This window comes from Fistularia commersonii, chromosome 14 (assembly GCF_037954325.1).
Source record: "Fistularia commersonii isolate RoL2024-O1a breed Wild chromosome 14, RoL_Fcom_v1.0, whole genome shotgun sequence".
NCBI classification, from domain to species: Eukaryota; Metazoa; Chordata; class Actinopteri; order Syngnathiformes; family Fistulariidae; genus Fistularia; species Fistularia commersonii.
Genome location: NC_141297.1, coordinates 5,427,546 through 5,445,401, shown reverse-complemented (window position 1 = coordinate 5,445,401; position 17,856 = coordinate 5,427,546). Strand labels below are relative to the sequence as shown.

General features: G+C 44.7%; 1 protein-coding gene and 1 long non-coding RNA gene across 3 annotated transcripts; both read left to right on the top strand.

Annotated features, from left to right (window-relative positions):
* Positions 1–9: 9 nt before the first annotated feature.
* LOC147227040 (uncharacterized) lies at positions 10–12,516 on the top strand. 2 transcript variants are annotated; one of them, XM_086159836.1, is made up of 9 exons: positions 10–758; positions 2,143–2,367; positions 3,567–3,725; positions 6,586–6,657; positions 6,753–7,844; positions 8,522–8,635; positions 9,428–9,477; positions 9,555–10,707; positions 10,849–12,516. In XM_086159836.1, exons 1-9 carry the CDS (start codon positions 168–170, stop codon positions 11,002–11,004), a joined length of 3,612 nt encoding a protein of 1,203 aa, XP_086015962.1. In that variant the 5' UTR covers positions 10–167; the 3' UTR covers positions 11,005–12,516. The 2 variants fall into 2 exon arrangements, with proteins under 2 accessions (XP_086015962.1, XP_086015963.1); XM_086159837.1 differs by having other exon boundaries at positions 10,852–12,515.
* Positions 12,517–14,948: 2,432 nt separating this feature from the next.
* On the top strand, positions 14,949–16,924 carry LOC147227039 (uncharacterized). The gene is made up of 2 exons (XR_015107110.1): positions 14,949–15,205; positions 16,074–16,924. It is a non-coding gene; the product is annotated as an uncharacterized LOC147227039 (long non-coding RNA).
* Positions 16,925–17,856: the final 932 nt, after the last annotated feature.

The window sequence follows — 17,856 nt, the reverse complement described above, 5'->3', positions numbered from 1 at the left end:
AATGGCAAAGTTTCAATCTCGTGGCTGAAGAGCAGCCACACGGATCCGCCTCTCTCAAGTCAAGAGACTTGAATTATAGATTTTTTTTTTTTGTGAGTAATATGACTGTTCCTCTCTGTTGATCTTATTTTCTCCTCCCCCACCCGCAAAGCTGAAAAAGAGTCGGGATGAGCAGGGAAGCTGACAAGTGCGTAAAGAGCGCGTCCCGCAGCCAGAGGCCACCGTGGGCGCAGCAGCAGAGGAAGAGGAAAGAGCCGACCCCCGGGGACGCCCGGGGACCCCTCGACCCCGGAGAAACGCCGTCTGTTCAGGAGGAAGTAAAAACGGCGGGGTTGCAGGGAAAACGACCGGGGAAAACGTCGGAGAGCAGGAGGAGCCCCGGGCCGCAGAGGAAGCTCTCCGACGCCAGCAACGCCTCGGAGGATCTGAGCAAAGACTCCGGCTGCCTCTCCGGGAAACTCTCCTCCTCCGACAGTAGCTCGGAAATATCCGACTGCCCCTCGGAGGGGAACAAGCCTGACTCCCCGGGCGGTGAGTTGAGCTGGACCGAAGGGAGAGTCTATGAGAGCCCGGGCGCGGAGCGCGGAGCCCAGGGCGAAGTGTGCGCCGAAGCCGGGAGAGGAGCGTCTCCCCCGGCTGGAGGGCCCCTCTCTGCGCCCTCCTCCTCCGAGGCCCTGCTAGACCTCATGATGGGAGACGCAACCGAGGACCTGGTCCGGGAGATGGAGGACTTGAGATCAGAGAACGAGTATTTGAAAGTAAGTACTATTCCGGTCTGGTTGATTTGATTTGCGATGTTGTTTTCAGTTTTCCTTCACATCCGAGGGGACATTTAAATGCATTTGTTTCCAGATCAGATGCATCTTTGAGTTGGTCTTGTGGTTGTGACTGAGGACTTGAAGGAGCATTTGTGGAGGCTCAGAAAGGCAGAGCATGATTTTCCACAAGCTCTAATATCAGTCTTTCTTAAAGAGCAAAGAGGAGCAGGTGAAGTTGCAAAAGTCAACAGTGTACCACAGAAAAGCACTTTTTTACAGAAGTTTCTCTACGCTGACAGTGAAACTGCACCGACTCCCCCAGATAGGAAAATACTTCATGTTGTGATATCCCTGCATGTCTGTGTGTGTGAGAGAGTGTGTGTCATTGATTTGGGCAGCAGTGAGAGTGATGTCTGTCTTGCATCACCTTTAAAGGGCTGGTTTGTATGACCTACTTTATAAATAGCTTATAATGATATTAGCTCAGCATGTCTCGTGGTTCCCATCGGCATGGCAGTTTTGGGCCACTTTCAATTACATTATGATATTTATCAGTACACCTTCAACATGATCATTGATTGATTGTTTAAATTGATTTTTGTTCACTTTTGAGAACATACTACAGTAACCCCAGAATGAAAAAAAAACACCTTTTGCCAAACAAGTAAAGATTTGAAAGCATTCATTTTTTACATTTTTTTTTTTTCAATTGTACAATACTACTACTACTACTTCTACCACTACTACTACTACTACTAGCAATAATAATAATAATAATACTAATATCAATTATTATTATCATTATTGTTATAATAATATTCTCTTTTTATTTTTTACATTTTTGCCTTTTTTTCGAGGATTTTTTTTTTTGGAAATTGGCATATTCTAAGGCATAATATCATATGTATAGTAAAACTGCGGGTTGACCCCTCAAGGTCATCATAGTTTGCTATTACCCAATAGATTAATAAAATCAAATCCCAATACATGCCACTGAAATGCTAAAAATGTGACATTTGTATTCAGTATGAGACACGGGAGATAACGGAACATGCATCTTGTATTTGCAAGTGTGCATCTTGTATTTGCAAGTGTTATTTGCAGTCCTTATGTCCTCTATTTTAAGTCGCTTTGGATAAAAGCGTCTGCCAAATGTAATGAAATGTAATGTAATGTAACATGCACGTGCGATGACCATCAATATCGAAATATGTCCTGAAAGTGATAAATTACTGAAATCTTTTTAAGAAAGTACCGGAAAATGTGTAAAAAGCTAACAAAGAGCAGCGCAGGAGGGATTGTAAGTGTATGTCCGTCCAAACCACAGGTTGTGTCCTTCTATGGTCCTTCTGTCCTCAGTGTTTGCGTTTCTCTGTTGCCGCAGGATGAGGTGGAGGAGCTCCGCTGCGAGATGCTGGAGATGCGTGACATGTTCCAGGAGGAAGAGGTTTACCAGCTGCAGGAGCTGAGGTTGCAGCTGGAACAGGCCAACAAGACCTGTCGCATCCTGCAGTACCGCCTCCGCAAGGCAGAGCGCCGCAGCATCCGGGTGGCTCAGACCGGACAGGTGGACGGGGAACTGGTCCGGACGCTGGAGCACGACATCAAGGTCGGGGGCCCAAAGTCATAATTAAAAAAAAAAAGAAGAGAATTATAAATCTGAGCTCATCCAAAGGTCACATTTTGAATTGCTTTTAGGAATAAGAATAAGAATAAGAATAAGAATAAGAATAAGAATAAGAATAAGAATAAGAATAAGAATAAGAATAACTTTATTTATCCCGAGGGAAATTGTTGTGCCAGAGTTTCAAGTAAAACATAACAATAATAGATAATAGTAGGAAGGAGGGAGAATAAGAAATACAAATAAATTATAAAGTGTCAAAGTTAAGGCTATAAAGTGTTTTAAGTGTTTTAAAATCAACATTTTCACAGTTTTTTGACATTTCATGAACCCATGTACTATGGGATCATTATAGAAAACAGTGCAAAGATTAGCCAGTAGTGAAAATGATAATAGGTTGCTGCCCTACTTTACTCTGATAGACAATTGGCTTTTTAACTGAGTCACTCTGACTACAGGATCAGGGGGCAAAACAATTTCTCATTTCAGATAAGGAAACCGTGACTTGGTTACTCATGCACTGTATCAGTCTACGTCGCCCTGCCATGAGTGCGTAATGAGGGCCCTTCCGCCGCTGAGCCCACGGCGCAAAAATGTAATCAGGCCTCCGAATCCTCGTCATGCATCCTGTTTGTGCTTTTTTTTTCCCAAATACCCACGTTTACGCACTTTCTGTGTGATGAACCGACATGGAAGCTGTGCTTTTTCCTGAAAATGATTACCGGGCTTTGCGGTGGCTGCAGCGCGTCTAGCACGCATTTCCCGACAGCCTCGTTAAACTCCCGCCTCCGTCCATCCGCTCCTAGCGTGAATTCCCGTCACACACATTTCCGTTTAAACTCTCGTGCTGGAGCCAACTGCTGCAAAATCAGTTGCGGATAGTTTCTCCTGCACAAGGTGGAGTGAGTTTTTCTCTGAGATGTTTGAAATAGCAAGTGAAGCAGCAAATCCCCCTGTATGGATGTGTTTGAAATAAAGAGTTCAACGCAGATTACACTTTTTGAAAGTTAAACCCCCCCATATATTCTGTCATACATTAAATGAAATGTGATTTTTTTTTTTTTTGGGGGGGGTAAGACTCCTCAAGGCTTTGTTTCTTCAGTGAATAACTGGGTCAGAAGATCTGGTTACACCTCGTTGCCCCGACGGGAGCCACAATAACTTGTCACTGGATTCCTGCGCAGGTTGCAAAGAGCGTGTCCCTGCGGCTGTACAATGAGCTGGAGGCGGTGCAGAAGAAGAATTCCCAACTGGAGTGGGACAACGAGGTGCTGCGGGAGAAGACACAGGAGCTGGAAGTGGCCAAACAGGTCCTGCAGGCGGAGGTGGAAAAAGCCAGAGAGGTAGGACGCGGAGAGGCATTTTGCCTCGAGATTTGAAGGCTTCTCCTTCGAAAAGCGCCGCCATCAGAACCTTCATCCCGGGCGGTGACGCACCCCCCGCAGAGCTGCACCCATCCTGGCCAGTTGTCCCCTTCATCCCTCTGATGTCAGGCGACACATGACCCCGATGTGGCTCAGCGATACGGGTGGAGGGCAAGGCTCGCAGCTGCCTGGTGCCTGGGCGGGGTGGGCAGCCTGGTATGCTGAAGTCTTAACTCCTCGGCGCAGCTGACATCCTCAGCAAACAGGACATGGAAAAGCGAGAGAGGGTGCAAACCAGTGAGAGATTACAAAAATAGACCCAGAGCTTTCTCTCTTTCTGCTTCTATTAAGCTCGGCTAAATCTGGATCAGCTTGTATTATGGCATCCGAAAAGGCTGCCGTTGGCATGCCGACATACTGACCTACAACCATCAATGAACGTGTTCTTATGAACCTGTGCGTTTGCAACCACCCGCTCGGCCGCCGCGTTTTCGTTTTTCGCCTCCCGTGACAGTGATTTTGCGCCCAGGTGACACGTGTCTTGCTTAATCCGGGATTCTGCGCTTTGGCAGGAGCCCAGTCTGGTCGCCTCATCTGAGACAGCTGCTAGTCTCTTTGATCCCAACAGGGAAATCCACTTAGATTACCTCATCTAGGAGCACAAAACATAAACTTGAAGATGGGACGGAGGGTGTTTCTCACACTGCAAATGGACCGAGCGTGACCCCGTTTGCGAGGACTGAATAGTAACACAATACTGTTGGGTTTCAGCGAGCGGCACAATAACGCATTGTGTGAAGCCGCTTGTCGACGGCGGGATTTAACCACAGTCAATATTTCTCTCGAAGGAAAAGATAGCAACCGGGGCTTCAAAGGGGAAAAAAAAAGGATAATATGCCCTTATTGCATCCCTTTGTCAGCGAATATGACTAAAAAAAAAAAGGATCCGCAAGCGTTTTGGTGCAGGATGAGGGTAAACAGCTCCTATTGTATTAAAGTCACAATCAGCAGGTTGCATTGTGAGGAGTTAGCCCGTCTCCTGAAGATTAGGCAGTGAGGAGAACAGCGGGAGGGAATGTTTCAAGAAAAGGGATGAGAGCAAGTAAACAAACTGCTATAGCACACATGTATCTATGAAAACAAACACAAATTGGATAGCCTGATTTGAATTTCCAATTTTTTTCAAGGTTGGATGTTCAAAATCACTTTATTTACCAACTACTACTGACACATTTCTAAAAGTTAACCATTCTTTTTTCAATCGGTGCTATGTTCACACAAATAATGGTAATGGGAACTACCTTTATATTATGTGCATGAAAACTAAACGATAGAATGAGATAGACTGATACAGTGAAGGAGAGGTTGGGCACAATTTTACGTCTCTACATAAATATCCAATATCCAAGTGTTCGTTTGATCGATTTTGTTGAAGTGCAAAAACACGACAATTAGCCAAGATATCATTTCTCCCAATGATGAATTACTAGTAAAACCCAGCCCGCTTTTGGCGGTGAAACAAAAATGACTGACACGCTTCTCTGCACACGGAGAAGTTCTTGCCTGCAGATGGTGACTGTTATTAACGCTGTCTAGTGTCTCGGAGAAAGACAATGCTCGCAGACAGATGCTTACATTCCCCTCATGCTCAGACTCACTGGTGTGGAGTCGAAGGTGAGATGACGCCGGGATCAAGTGTCTGTTTTCATAGCTGACTGCGGACATTTTTACCATTATGGGTTTTCTTTAAGCTGCTGTTGAATTTCTATGTGTCATCTAATGAATCTCTTGTTATTCCTGGTTAATGTTAGATGTGGGGTAAACAATCTTAAGCTGCCAGATGAATGTTTGTATCGTACAGGTTGAGAATAAAAACTGAGAGCGCGGCAGCACGCAGAGATGTTCCTAATCAAAATGACATTCACTGCTGCTGAGTGGGACCCCGCTGTTCTCCGCACCCCCCCCTCTCTGCAGCCCACTCCATCCTTGGCTGAAAATCTGTCCCTCTCCGGCGTAGCGTTCCCACGCTTTAATGGAAATCTCATCGACCGGGGAGGCAGTTAGGCACCATCTTAGACACCGGCTCCATCCAGCCAGCAGAGGCGTGTTATGAGACCCGATGCTCGAAAACATTATGTTTATTATTTACCTGCATCTTTCTCCGACATGCACTCTGCAGACCACGTGTGCATCCACAGTGAACTTCCTGTGTGATTTTACACAGGAATGGTGCCGTATTTATCATCTCCAGGATGCTGTAGGTCATCTCGGACTTTACGCACCCTTTCGCATTAACATTCACACATTAACCTCAACCCTCAACCACCTTCACCGACCTCTGATAAAATCCCGCATCACCTACAAAATCCTCCTACCGACCTGTAAATCCCTCTGTGTCCCCGTCCCCCTCGGGGATGAGCTTGGTGTGATGGCGTAGGCACAAAAGCTCCGATGCTGCGAAAAATGAGAAATAATTCAAAAGGCGTCAAAAATGCTTTATGTGGCTCTTTGTGTTTCTCTATTGATTGAGAGAAATTCAAGAAACGAATAGCTGCCTCGGACCAACAGTGGGAGAACTGAGATGGGAAGGGATGTGACTGAGGGTGTCCTGAGGGGACGGGAGTAATTATTCCATGCATGGACGCCGGCAGGTGTTTTTTCATTTTGTCAGAATGGCGGTCCGGCGTTGATAAAAGGGAATTGGAAACCGCGAAGGCTTGAATGTGTTGCTTCACAAAATCAAACCCTCGTCGGTCTTTAATCGCTTGTTTTTATTTTGACCCAAGTATTATACACTTCTGATAAAGAAGTCTTTGCCATTTTTTTCTTAAATCCCCAGAGCTCCGTGAAGAAGAAAAGCATCAGATCGACAGCCAGTAAAGCTGAGAAGAGGCTCTCTCAACAGATTGAGGTTTGATTTATTGTCTGGTTTTTTCGTTTCCCATTCTGACATACCCGTTCGCCGTCCAAACTGGACCGAGAGTAAATGTTGTGTGTTTATCAAAGGATGACAGCGGCGATCTCAGGTGCCAGCTCCACTTCGCCAAAGAGGAATTAGCTCTCATGTGCAAGAAGCTCAGCAAGTTGGTGCTGGAGAGCGAGGGGATGCAGGAGCAGCTGGCCAAATACCACTCGGCTTACGGTGATATCGATGCCGTGCAATCGGGCGAGGGTAAACAAAACTCCACCCACGCGCGCGAGGCGGAGGTCAAAGTTCACTTGAAGTTGGTGGAAGAGGAGGCGATGCTCTTGAGCCGCCGCATCGTGGAGCTGGAGGTGGAGAACCGAGGGCTGAGAGCGGAAATGAGTGACCTGAGGGAGAGGGGCGGCGGAGGAGGCGCCGAGGAGGAGGCGCAAGAGAATCCGGACGCGACGGATCAGAACGCCCAGTCTGACGTGAAGACGACGGGCAGGAAGGAACGGTTGAAGGCGCGTGACCAGAACGAAACCTCCTGTCACGTCGCCCGAGAAGGTCCTGTCGGCGGAGAGCGGGAGCCGGCGGAGAGCCGCGAAGGTGACGGCAAAAGAATCCCCGAGAGCGGACTCAGAGGAATGACTCTGGGTGACTTTCGAACCCTCCTCGCCCTCAGGGATCACTCCTGCATACTGAGCTCGGCCATCCAGCTCCTGAAGGCTCAGCCGACAAACGGCCATCACTCCTCTCCCTCCACGTTCATCATCCCCACCGACGCGAAGAGCAAAAGTCAAACGTGCTCCTTCCCGGGGCCTTTGAATGAGGCGCTGGAGCTCCTGCAGGCCATGTTGGTGGCTTTCATCGGGAGGGTGGAAAAGCTCCTGACAGGCAAACTCTCGCTCCCCGGCGAGGGACAAGCTTGCGATCACGCCGCGTCCTCCTCCCTCCCCGGAGCGACATGGGCCAGACACGACAACAAAGAGTCCGAGTATAAACAGGAGTGTGTAGAAGATCTCCGCACCACCGAGGTGAAGCAGAGAGCCAGGCAGAGCACGCAGGGGGCGGTTTTGCCGTGGGACCTGGTCCGCGGCCACAGGGACCCCAAAATGCACCTGTGCCTGCAGATTCTGTGGATCCTCCATCGGTGGTGTCGAGTGAAGTGCGCCACTCAGGAGGGGAAAGAGGTATAACTGACGTCGATGAAACCTTCACATTTTAGTAGTATTCAACAGTATTCACCCGGAGAGCAGGGGTGTCAAACTCAAGGCCCGTGGGCCGGACTAGGACTGTGAACAGGTTTAATCCGGCTCGCAAAGCTGAAAAATACCAGGTTTGAGGAGTGAATTGAACAATAGGAACGTAACAGTAGTTCATATGTCATGATTTTTACCGATCCGGCCCATCTTAGAGTAGATTTTCCCCCGTGTTGCCCCTGAGCTAAAATAAATTTGACACCCCTTTCATAGAGGGACACTTCATCCCATAGGTTAAAAGCTCTTTTCCTCTTTCCTACAGACCAGTGTAGTAATAGTAATATACACAAAAGCCACTTTTAACTATTAAAAATGTTCAGGTGTTTATAACACCTATGAAGACTTTGATACAACCTTTTTTTATAATGTGGCAACAAGGATCCCCCCGAGTCTGCATGTTCTCCCCGTGTCTGCACGGGTTTCCTCGAAGTTCTCCCACAATCCAGACATGTGAATGACGGAGAGACTTGTTTTATGTCCCTAAATGATAAGTGAATGAGAGGGTGGTATATTGTCTCTATATGGCATGATTAATAGGCAGACCAATAGATGATGTTTTTTCATGCCCGATTGTAAACGTTGTGACGATGTGGCTCTGTGTGAACCAGGCAAGAGACAAATCCGTCCTTGAGCTTCAGAGTTTATTGCAACAAGTCGGCGCGGAGCTTCAGGACGAGCCGACGGAGAGCGAGGCCGGGGCGGCGCAGGACAAAGCGGCTCAGGTGAGGACGGCGTTTAGCTTGATAGGCTGGGATCCTTCTGAGGATCTGCCTCCGTGGCCTCGTGTCCTCCTGAAACTTGGTTCAACAGGCATCATGAAGAGTATTTAGGCTAATCTCTTGCAGGGTGGCAGCCAAACGGGGCAAGCGTGTTACTACTGTGTGTGCAGGGTGGAAAAAACACCCAACGGAGCCTCCCTGTGTCCAAAATCACAGCAACGCATGTACCATATATTCAAAATATTCCCACCTGCTCCGTCAAATGCGGAGGTGCGCTAGAGGTTTATTGGATAAGCAATCTGGTCCGTGCCACGGATGGTCACAGTTTGAGTAAAGATCCGCTCGGCGAGGATCAGATTTGTTCCTTAAACGGTTGTTTTTCCGCTTCACTCCGCCGACCAGACGGTAATCCCTCCTTTCCTCCGAGACACATTAAGTTTGGAGCATAAATCAAGGCTGACGGGTCGCGGCTGCGCTGACGGCTCAGCGCCGGGCGCCATGGAGTCATCTGAGGGAAAACGTCACCGCGCTGTCATGGGCGCAGTCAGAAAGCGAGGATGTGCAAGACGATTTAGTAACTAAATTTCCAAAGAGTGACATTTTTGTATTCAAAAGTCAGATCATTGATGCTTTACAACTAGAATTAGATTGCTTAGCAATCTGCTGGGGAACTGAGAATACAACACACCTAAAGGATATAATTACATATTATGATGTTAAAAACTGCTGCGACTCATAAGAGGCTGTTTTTCTGTATTTTTTTTCTATCATTATTTGTCTAAACCATTTCCTCAGCCGGATGTCAGCCGTATCCTCCCCGCGGAGCGATGGCCCGGCGCGGACAGGTTGGTGTTTCGATCAAACTCTCACATCACGAGCGGCGGGAGGAGGCGGGCGAGTTCATGGCTCGGTGTCTTCACAGAATGCGCGGCTCCGCCGGAAAAAGACGGCGACAGTTTCCTATCTGCGGCTTCGAGAGGAAGAGCTGGTGCTATCTGAGCCAGGAGGCGGCCCAGCTGGACCAGGAGGACCCCCTCAAGACGTGGGACCATCTTATCATGCCACGTAGCTTCCCGGGTCTGGACGTGGAGCGGATCTCCGCGCACAGAAGCCACACGGCCCCGGAGAGGTCGGCCCTCCGGATCTACTACAGCCCCCCGTCGGCGCGCAGGGTCCAACTGGCTCAGCCTGTCCGAAGCCCGAACGGCGACGGGGAATCTGAGGACACGCCGTCTCCCTGGTGCACGCCGCCCACCTCTCTCTCGCCGCTCTGCCAGGGCTCGACGGCTAACCTGAGCGACGACATGAAAGAGGCGACAAGCAGCCGGAGGACGACGGGCTCGCGGGAAAGCGGGGCGAGGTTTCTGGGCAGGTGGGTGGACGTGGCCACTTCGGGGACCCAGACTCACATCAAACCACAGATGGTGAGTGTTGGCCTGCAGACGGACGGGATCCAGAGCTCTGTGAGAACCAGCCCCTCCCGACTCCTGAACCCCTCCCTGGCCTCCTCACGCGCTCACCCCATCTCCGCCTCGCTGGACAGGCTTGCCAGCAGGACCGAGAGGTCCAGAACCAACACGTCCTCGCCAAAACTGTACCGAAGTCGCTCTGCCACCAACGCTTCCTCCGTCCCTTCGACCTCATCTACGTCCGTCCCGAGAGATAGATCCCTGTGGAATCTGTCGCATCAGAACCAGACCGGCCTCTCGTGGACCCGCCATCCCAGCCACCGACCGGCAGCAGCGCCGCCTCAAAGCCCCGGCTCTCCAAACAGCGAGCCCCCGAGCCGCGGCGCCAAGCCTCCGAATAAATCTCCGGGGGGGTTGGTGACGGAATTCTTGCGCCGGGTGAGCGGCCGAGCGGAGAAACCGGCGCCCGGCCAGAAGACGAGAGGCGTCCCGAAAAGCCTGGAGCGAGTTCCGTCGAGGCCTCCGGCCGCCCCGCTGCAGAGGAGCGACAGCGTGACCAGGATCGTCAACCAGAGGTTCATGAAGCAGAGAGAGGAGTCGGCTCGGGGCCTCAGGGAGGAGAAGGGAGGCAGTTTGGGCAGCAGGCACAGTGGAGTCACATCAGAGGTGAGGAGAACACTTTCAGTTTAAAAAGGAAAAAAAAATTGCAGATTTTTTTTGTAAATGTATTTAAGCTTTTGCTCGATTGAATGCCAAGCGTTGATAAAATTCGAGATTTAAGTGTTTTTTTTTTTTTTTCCATGTAAGCAGGAGGGAAACTATGACTGCAGCTCCGGCGGCACCCTGACCTTCTGCTTTGCTCGCCCGTCCCGCTCCACCTCAGATGCTCGCCTGCAGCGAGCCAGGCTTCACGGTCCGGCCGTGGGAGAAGGAGGCGCAGCGGGGAGAGAATTCAGAATGTAGCCGATAAATTAAATAAACCAGATGGTGAATATGGTCTAGAAGGGGCACGGGATGTTTAGCGGAGCTGTCTTTTCATGTCTTCTCGGTGCAATTCCTACTATTTTTAATGCTCATTTTAGTTTTCTGTATTGGAAAAAAAGGTTTTAGAACACCTCAGCGTGTCCAGTTTTTAACATTATTATAACGCGCCGTCCATCGCTTAACATCCGAGCAACCGACCCGTCAGACTTACAGCTGCAAGACTGTTCCTCTCGGCTGAAACTGACCTTTGGCTCAAAGAGCGGCCTTCGCACAATAAGATATGTGTTCCTCCTTAACGCCTTGGGTAGCAGGTGCAGAGGCAAATACCCTTTTAGAAGAAACATTTCCACAACAAATGAGGCTCGGGAAAAAAGTGAACTTTAGCTTTTTTTTTCTTTTTGCTGGCGTCTCACGAGTGAACACTACCTTGCCTGTTGGTATTTTGATAAAATCTTTGCTTCTGTAATTTCATTTAAAATCACAGGGAATCAGTTTTCCCTCCCTTCTCGGCCGGTCACTTAACATCTGTCGTCGCATCGGCCCGAAGGTCAGCTGATATCAAAGATGAGACAAATTCGCCTTTGTGCTCGACGGCACCGCAAACACAAAGGCGCAAGTCGCACTCACCAAATCTGGGTCACAAGTCCAGACGGGCCGGTCTCGAGTGATTCCCACGCCTTAAACAGCAGTGTAGTCTAGTTTAAAAAGCAATGATCATCTATTCCTATTTGGTAAAAGATGCATTTCTGACAGCATTGCTTCTTGGCGTGGGTAAGCAGCTCTTACTTGCCCATATATGTGATGATTATGGCACAACATAAAGTACATTTTGACAGGGGATCGAGTCAGACGGCTCTAGTATGAGCAAAATCACGTCATCACGATTAATGAAAAAGGCGAGTTAAATGTCGGGTTGAGTTTGAGGTCGGCAGATATTTTCAGTCTGTTCCATGTCCCGTTTGCGCATCCACACCTCCCACCCTTTGAGGAGGGAAGAAACTCCTCAGTTTGTTTTAATTTCTTCTGACCTTGATGAGTAAAAAATATCTCCTGGTGTGAAATGTCATCCACATGATAAACTGTACGCATTATTAATTATTATCATTATTATTGTTATTTAACCTTGTGTACATTTTAAGATTTTTTTTCCCAATTATTCATTAAACCATGTTTTTGGGTTGGAAGGCTCAACACCCATTCTGCCTCTGGAATTGAACCGGCATCCACACCAACATTGTGCCGTGAAGTAAAGATTGGGTAGATGGAGGTGTTCTGAAACTCTTTACTTTTAGATATAGATTTAGGACTCAATCTGACTTTTGCACTTATATATAATGCAAATACATTTTATATGATCTTTACGTTGTTTTGTAGCGAACGACCTCATGTTTTATTGAATAAACTTTCAACACCCAAAAATGTATTCTTTAAATGTTCTTCACTCTGCAAGTGGTTTGTTTTTGTTGTAGGCATTCACTTAGCAGCACAGTTGGACACACACACACACACACACACACACACACACACACACACACACACACACACACACACACACAGACACACACACACTCAGGCAATAGAGCCCTGGGTTACTGAGGGGAGAATGAAACAAGTCACATTCAGTCTTTTCCAGAAAAACGCTGCATCAAAATGTTTTTTTTTCCGAGCTTGAACTGCTTGTCCCGAGGCAAGAGGATTCACTAAACCCCTTGGTGGTTGATTAAGATTTTAATACCTTTGAACAATTTGGGGGGGGCTACGACTATCTCTGAATTTACTCTGGCATGAATTATTTTCAAAATTACCAGAAAATGTTGAGTGTGGGAGTGAATGATGCAATGAATCTCTCATATGAATCATAAACTTTGATATATTTGAGGTATTAAATTAGATTTGTGTTGAGAACTTGACATGAATGCTATCAATAGAAGTGTACATGACTATTAAATCTTAAAAAAAATTAAAAATCATAATAATAATGTAATTATCTCTAAAAGTCAGATGTTTTAATTATTTCCAGGTTATTTATAGCTGAAAAGTTCTCAGAATTTCTATCACATGACCGTTGGTCAGTTGGTTGAGTCTTGTTCGTGAGTCGTGTACGGGACTCGTGTCTAACGCCTCTGCCCCGGTAATCACCTGGAGGCGGTAAGGTCACATGTTAAAAAAGGAAAAAGAAAAACTGCTAAGTAGCTAATGAGATAAGAGTCCCAGATCTCAGCTCCATCCTTCTTTGTGCAGTCATGTGACTTTCACTGTCATACCAACAAAGAGTACGCTGAGGGTGTGGGTTTCTGATTTCCAGCGGGGAAATAAATGTTATATCGATGGCTGGAATGCAAAACCTCCTATCTGAAAAAAAAAACACTTTTTCCAGGAAATGAAAAAAACGTTTCATTTGATTATAGTATGGTCTTTGTTAAAGATATTCAAGAATATTCTATTGTTCACAGACTATATTTCAATGTTATAATTTAAAAATACATAGCATGTATTTTTACCACTGACAATGCAGATAAGTGTTTTTTTCCTAATTTTTTCTGCTTCGTTGTTCACATAGGAGTTTTGTCATATGACATTTGTGTCAAAAGAAAGGGCGGGATTATCTTGCAGATAGACTGAATATGTGGTGCCATCCAATTTCTCACTATTCAATGCAAAAACCCAAAATTGAAAAAAATTGCAGATCGGAGGTTTCGCATTCCAGCCATCGATATACTATGACGTTGGAGCCATTCTCAGATCTGCTGTGGAGCGGGGGTTGCAGAAAAATGTTGTCTCTGCAACCTTAGTTGACCTTAGTCAGGTCAAGGGCAGAACAACTGGAGGAGACACACCGTGTCACGTTACCGCTCGCGATGCACACACACACAAGTGATGTGCGATATTCTCTTACAAAGCAATAAAATGCCAGTAAAATGATCCTGATTTAAAATACTGTTGCAAAATATGGATAAGAATTTAGTTGTTTGAGTATTTTTATCCATATATATACTATATATGGGGAATAATAGTATCGAAGTAGAATGGAATAGTTAAGTACAGTATAATGAGATATTATAAAGCCACATGCAAAATACAGAGTACTTTAAAACTGGTAAAGATAAGAACAGTAGAATACTGTTTTCCATGGTCCGGTACAGTTAAATAAAATACAGTATTTTGGCAATACTGTAATAGAATTGGACAATATATTATGTATAGTTGATTATACATAATAGCTTTGACTAAATAGTATAAATACCTACATAATAGATTACATTATATTGATGTATATCTGTGTATATATAATGTCTCTTGATTAGAGACATTATATATGATCTCATATATATATATATGACATCTATATATGTTACATATATAGAGTCTCTATATGTGTACTTTATGTTGTTAAATTAATGGAACAGAACACTGGTCAAGAAAACTATGATGAATACGATTAAATATAATATGGCATTTGGGTCTGTATAGAATTCCCTGACATTTTCTGTATAGTTGACATCCAGCTGGAAAGCTTGGTTCAAAAATAAAAACTATACGTGTGGATAAATTGTGCTTCCCAGTCACAATTAGCTCAACATAATAAATAATCACATTGTATTATTTTCCTTGATAGACTACTCACCCCAGCAGGTTATCCATGATATAACATGGAAACTCAGACACAAACCTTGAGAATGTGAGGCGGGAGTAGGTCGCATTTCAAAGACTTTATCATATAATCATATTAAAGTTAACCACAGAAAACATGTCATATAAACATTTTCAGATTTAAGAAGAATTTACTGAAATAGGAATCAAAAAGAGGAAGGAGAAGGCTAGTATTGGTGCAAATAGTGTTTTCTGGATGTAGTACCTCTTTCTGCCACTAGGAGCAGCAGAGCCACCGCTCCCCAATCGCAACCTCGCCGCTGACCTTCTTTCCTCTCTGTTGTTGACTCCAAAGTAAAAGCATGCCGGAAGAGCAGCCCGGCCGGCATAGCCTCCGATGTCCAAGATCTATGTTGGATTTGAAGATATTTAGAAATTAAATTACACCGGGGTGGAAAATGGAGCCGGTTTTCTTGAGGTTTGACTCTTACCAGTTCGAGGCGGACCGGAGGTTCCAGGACGGCCTGAAGTCTCTCCCGTCCTGCAGAGAAGACGCGCTGCTGGACGTGAAGCTCTTCTTCTACAACAGGTCGAGTTGACTTGCAGCTTGAAAAATTCAGAGGAAAATCATCAAAAAACGCTTAATAAAATCATACAGGAGAAGAATTACAGGGGAGTTTTTTTTTTTTTAAACTTCCTTCTCACATTGAAGTGATTCTGCATGAAGTGTGGAAACTGCAAGTATTTTCTCCTCCAGAATGTTTTGACTTAAGGAAATTAAATTCCGAAATCTGTTATTAACCCAAGTCGGTCCAATTAAGATAAGATCAGGTTTACTTTTTTGATTTCACTAAGTGTAAATTCAGTTGTCACAGCAGCAGGGCAGGGTAGGACAGTTTGCAAATAGTAACAGAAAGAATATGGATATAAGTAAACAATGACTAGGTACAGTATATACAAGAGAATTCAAAATATAAAAAGAACTAAGGTTTGTGCAGTTATAGAAGTAAATTGAAGTCCTAATAAGTAAGATGTTCCGAAGATTGTATGAATATGAATATAAGTATGAATATTGCACAGATGAGAGTGGTAGGTGAGGATGGAAGTAGTGAAAAAAAAAATTTGTGATGGCTATAAGCTGCATTGAGTTTTTAGATGTCCATAAATAGTAAAGTTTACATTGGTGTCTTTTAAAAACATCAAATTGTCTTGCTAAAGCTAAAACTGATATGTTTTCATGTGACTTTTCTTCAACTACTTTAGCCTAGTAAGTGTGTAAGAATATAACTTTACACTCTTAGTATCCATATTCTAAACTGTTTTGTAATTAAAATCAACATGACTGCGCTGGTTTTGTATAAATGCTAAGAAGAAAAACTTGTGATTTGCATTTGCATCCCTACGGGAAATGCTTTTTTATTCTTCAAACTAACAGCACCTGTTCTTTGGCCTCACAGGTTTGTTGAGCCAATAGATCTGGACGGCTACAAGAAGTGGAGCTCTGCTTCCTGTCCCATGACCCCGGTGGACGGCGGCGCAGTATCCCGGGTGAAAACCTGCACAACAGAGGTCTCGGGAGAATCAGAAGCCAAGCAGCTTTCCTTCGCAGAAGTGATGCGGCTCGTCCAGGAGGGGAAGGACGTTCCCGGCGCGAAGAAACTTGACATTCATCCGAGCAACCAGAGCCCCACGCCGTCTCAGATGGAGAGAAGAACAAAACCCTGGGAGCAAAGTTTAGGGACCAAATGACAATCTCACACTCTTGAGAGGGCGTGCACGCAAATAGGAAGAAATGATGAAATGAATTTATCCGAAGAAATGAATTTATCCGTCACAAACTGATCTGTCCATAAAGTCTTTGCGGTTCCGTTAAAAAATAAATGTGATAGAAAGAGGAAAGAAAATACTAAGTGATCACCTCCTGTGGTGTGTCATGACTTTTTATAGAACTATTCCTCTGATCAGTGTTTCCATGTGTTTGACAAAGCTAATTAATAATCAATGAATCAATTAAACATATTGATTCCTAATGTTCCTTATATAGCGTATTACATCATGCTACAGTGCTGGAAAATAAGACAAAAAAAAAAACATTGACAAAGTTACCTGATATTTGAAGGATTCTGTTAAGTATCATCATATTTAAAAATATGACAAGGAAAAAGCAAAGTTCCTTGTAATCTTATTAATTTCTTGTTAGTGTCTGTTTCTAACAATGTGTTGAATGCAGCACTGATTGGGAAGCTCTTCAAAAAGAGACATTTTGCTCGACATGGTCTCAGATTAAAATAAATGAATTAAAATTAAATGAGAAATGATCATTTCTGTCTTTGTTATGTACATTCTACATATATTTTGAGTTTAACAATAAAATGTAATTTTTTTGCAGGCTACAAGTCAGGATATATTTCACACATGGACATGTGTATATATATATGGTCTCCACAAAAGCACTTTCATCACCTTAGTTTTTCAATTTGCATTACACCAATGGTCATGTTTGGATTTAACTTCACCCTATACATTGCATTATTAACCTGTGTGAGCTATTTGAAGTTTACATCTTTTTTTAAAACTCATCTGTATTAATGTGGGCTGTTGCTATCCAATAAATATATCTGTAATAACGGATCACTCAGTTATTTAAACTATGTGTTAAGCTCCTTGTCAGTTTTGCTCAGAGAAATATCAACTGAGAATAAATAAAACAATACAATATAATCTACATCTACTTGCATGGAATAAACACCTTCACTGGAATCCATTTATACAGCAGATATTTGGTGTCTCTAATTAATAGGGAGAGGAAGCCCCACTATATGTATTTTAATCCACCTCAAATGCGGGCTTTTTTGCTTTTCTTAAGGAAGACTCATTTAATCTGCTTGACACTGTTTCAATGTGGATCTATAGTTGAGGCTCAGTCTATAATCATGCATATATAAAATCAGTTAAAAAACATTTATCACACTTCCCCTAATTTTCAACAACGCATGATGAGAGGGTTTAAGATACTGAAAATATTCAGGATTAAAAAGGGTTAAATTGGAATTGGATCTGGAAAAATAGACAAGAAAAAAAATGGCAAAATGGTTTTGTGCTTTTTCGGAAATACCGAAAAAAAATGGGAAAATTTGACCTAAAAAATGAATAATAAAGCTGGGGAAACTGACATAAAAATTAGCAAAACAAAAGGGACAGGAGTTAGATTTTCCAGAAAACCATCCTAAAAATTGAAAC